Here is a 3,876-nt window from a genome sequence, read left to right as displayed (position 1 = left end):
TAGGAGGACCTGATACAAAGTTGCTTTTTTTCTGACTTTTCCTTTCACCACACATCTGCTTGACTATCCCGGCCAGACGACCTTTGACCGCCCCACCCAACCCCACAGCGAGGCTGACACATCCAACATGGCGGAATCTATTCATGTTGCGACGTGAAGCCGCACTTTCGGAAGTTTTCCGTTATGTTCAGACGTATTTAGGCGATTTGGCGGGCAGATAAAAGATCCTAAGCATGTCCGGAGGATTCAAGTCTTACGTCAACATGAACGAAGTGGAGAAAGCGGAGCCAGAAGTCCAGAAAAAGGTGTCTAGTTTTTGCTAGGAATTTTTCGCGGTCAAACACCTGATATAAATTTCTACCCGCATGTGTCTGTGTATGATTTGGGCGCGCGGCATTGTTGTGTAGAACGATTTATAGATTTATATATATGGAGATTAATTTTGTACTGTATTGTTTCCTTTAGGACGTGAAGAAAATTGCCAGCGAAGTCTTTGGTGGTCCTCTGGAACCAAAGCTCCTTCCAGGTAACTTTCAAACAACGTTTTGACTTCGCTTTTTCTCAAACCAAGGAGGTTAAACTCTTTCTTTAACCTCCTTGCTCAAACTATAAATTACGTATATCCTGTCTGAGGTTTTTAATGGTTTCCTGGCAGACTTAACAGCATGCAACGTGATAAGCCTGTCCCCAGAAATCTGTTAGTATATCATATCTTTGTGTATCAATTTTTATACATCATAAGTGTATAGAAATTGATATAGCTATTCCTGTAAATGAGAAAGACTTTAAATAATAATATTGTATTCTGTTATATGATGTGTCAAAAGCGAGCTTGTAGTAGCGTTACAGTAGGTCTGAAGGGTATTAAAGGAATTATGAAGAACGTGATTCTCTATATAGCCTCTTTGGTTAAATCTTTGTGACATCTTCGTTGACAACCTTGAATGGAATGATTATGATTGATATGAAAATTACAGTGTAATGTTACATCTATTATTTTCATGACGCTCATCAAAAACATATAAATGACATATTTTAAAGACTAAGAGTGCCTGTGTTTGCCTTAATTTTGATAGAAAGATTAGTAGGACTAATAGTAGAAGAAAAATCAACTAAGCAGAGTATGCCACATCACAAGTCCATTTTGTAGGGATGTCAGGCTTATTGGCTCTTAACCAACTTGGCCCATGGCTAATCAGACCATCTTCACCCAACAACTTGGTTCACTTGGGTGTTGGGCTGAGTTGACCAGGAGGTGACTGAGCCAAGTTGGTTAACTGAAGCAAAAAGGGTGAATATTATGTCTATATATAAGTCTAACCGATCATGCATTCACTCAACTTTATGTTGAAAGTGAAAATGAGTACCTACCTAACGTTACCACACTTATTATCAAAAATAAGAGTCCTGGTTTGAGTTGATCAAACCTTACAGGCTTGAAAAGGTGATAGTCACCTATTAAGTCAATCCTTGCACAAATGTGGTAGATCAATTTTGTTTGCCTTTTCTCTCTAGGGGAACTGGTGATAGCTGAAGGCCACAACGTTCTGAAGTTTGACTCGACCGATGACTTCAACCATGGCATTTCTGGGGCCCTCTTCTGTACAAACTTCAAGATTAGTTTTGTGACAGCTAACAGGTCTTCCTACGACTTGGTATGTTATCTGGTCGGATAAATTTCATCTACAGTTGATAGAATCATTCATACCTTTGCAAAGCCAATTACAGCGCAGGTATGAAAGATTTCAACTGTAAAGTAAAGCTTAAATCATTATCATATCTTTACAATGAGATGGACATGTACGTAACACGATAGATATTTAATCTGTCCTTTTGGAGCTGCTTTTAGCTTACTGGAAATCTTGAAATGTTTCCCTTGGTTTTATTTTCATGGATTTTACTGTGACCCCCCCACCGCAAAATCATGACACCGTTTCCATTGCATCTCTACCAATCCAACAGAGTTGTTTCAACCCTGTACTTGAAACACTGTGAAAACATCACTTCCCTCCCTACTGCAAAATTAAGTCCCTGTAAAAAATAACAAATTTACAGTAGTTCTGATACTTGCTTCCTACAGTTGAGGTAACAGCTTGTTCAAGAAATTGAATGATAAGAGACATGTGCACAAATAACTTTTTTTAATAGTTTTTGGCTGAACCAACTGCCACACTGCATAGAGTCCAAAGATATTTGTAGTAGTTTTATTTTTGTGGTTTTCATTATTTCTTGAGACCCAAGCTCGTAAGGTGTCATTTGGAAACATTGCTTCACTCATGATTGAATAATTTCAATTGAGAAGTGACTTCATTTAACGGGTTTCAATGGTGGATGCCGATAGATGCTATTGCATTCTTGAATTAGACAGGGAATTTTAATTGGTATCCTGATATTGATAATGCTTCCCCTGATAGAGTGTGGCCATGTTTCCCAGAGCTACATCATGACCAAAACACTTCCTCTATCTCAGGAATGTTGTGTTGAAAGAAAGTCACAAGAATTTCTTCAGCGCCGCTTGCCAAAGAAGATAACCCAAAAGCTTAGCTTACTGTTTAAGATAGCAGAAGGGTATACATAAGGCAGTGTGTGTCTACAAAAAACTGAGTTAAAATAGACTGTTTCTAATTTTTCTAATTTCTAATGTAATTCAAATACATCTCAGCTGAATAACAAGAAGTGTTGCGAGGAGGGCTGGAGGCATTTAACAACTTGCACATGTGTAGGTTTGTTTAGCCTAGTTCTGTCTTGCACTTGTAAGAATCTGGGGTTATTCTTGGCTACATGTATCAAGGACCTTGCTAGATCCAAAGCAAATAAAGACTGCTCCCCTGATCTGAAAGGAAGGCACTGTTGTCTTCTAGACCAATTTGATGTCTTGGTTCTCTAACATTTTTACTTAGTCACCGTAAAAATTAGGGAGGAGGTCAACATTAGAACACAGTGTTGACAACACTGTTGGATGAAAAGTTTCATCTAAATGTATCTGCTGCCTGAAACAGTTTCTACCAAAATACACTTTTCTTGATTGCCATGTTAATTTTATCTACAGCATTCATTTATCAAATCTAAGAGTTAGGACCAACATATCTAGAGACAGTTTGCTTTTATGATTTTATGAAATGGCTTATTCTAGTGCAGTGCTGTAATGGGAAAAATATTATTTTGTACACTGGAGCTGGTTCAAATCAATAGGATAATGTAACTGTACTTGTCTTTCCTGTACTTAATCTTGTTACTTAGTAACCAGGGACAAATTTACTTGTAGGTATGCAACTACTATACTATACGTCTATAGTCACTTCCTTCCTTGTTTCCCCATGCTGAAATATAATTACACGACTTGCTTCATGTTCAATAGTCATTACCACATCCCCCGCGTGGGTGGGAGGGGTCAGGGAAATGCTGAAGGCTACGCTGGAAACCTGCCAGTTTCTGTTAAATTTACATGTGACTATGTATCAAACACTGTAGAACGAGTCTTCAACATGTATCTAACTGGTGTGCCATGATCTTTAAAACACAGTCACTGAGAATACAACTTAGTGTATTCCATGTCAAACGAAGTACCAGAACGAGTATGCAACATGTATCTAACTGGTGTGCCATGATCTTTGATACACAGTCACTGAGAATACAACATGGTGTATTCGGTGTCAAATGTACCACTACCAGTTCCACTATGGTAGGATCAGGGTAAGGCCAGAGGGCCATCGGACCCCCCGGGGGATGGTACTGAGAAGCAGGCTACACAGTGCCAGAAGTTGGGAAAATTTAGTGTCCTTGAACAAAAAATCGTCAAATCCAATATCTGTATCTGGTATTCGAATGCTTGACAACAGGGTATTCAGTTCGCTCGAAATGCGTTCGAATTATCTG

At 38.7% G+C, this 3,876-nt stretch overlaps 2 protein-coding genes across 2 annotated transcripts in view; one reads left to right on the top strand and one right to left on the bottom strand.

Moving 5' to 3' along the window:
- The window catches only part of LOC118406008 (kelch-like protein 42), a 266,342-nt gene that overhangs the window by 157,165 nt on the left and 105,301 nt on the right, over window positions 1-3,876 (bottom strand). The gene's annotated exons all lie outside the window — the stretch shown is intronic.
- The window catches only part of LOC118409106 (myotubularin-related protein 10-B-like), a gene marked incomplete in the record, with an annotated part of 13,083 nt that continues 9,292 nt past the window's right edge, over window positions 86-3,876 (top strand). Inside the window, 3 exon segments of the mRNA XM_035809971.1 lie at window positions 86-305; window positions 466-526; window positions 1,516-1,655. Of these exon segments, the coding sequence (XP_035665864.1) occupies window positions 234-305; window positions 466-526; window positions 1,516-1,655 (273 nt within the window).

The sequence above is a fragment of the Branchiostoma floridae genome, chromosome 2 (genome assembly GCF_000003815.2).
Source record: "Branchiostoma floridae strain S238N-H82 chromosome 2, Bfl_VNyyK, whole genome shotgun sequence".
NCBI lineage: Eukaryota > Metazoa > Chordata > Leptocardii > Amphioxiformes > Branchiostomatidae > Branchiostoma > Branchiostoma floridae.
Note: the sequence above shows the minus strand (reverse complement) of the source record. Positions and strands in the feature narration are given on the sequence as shown.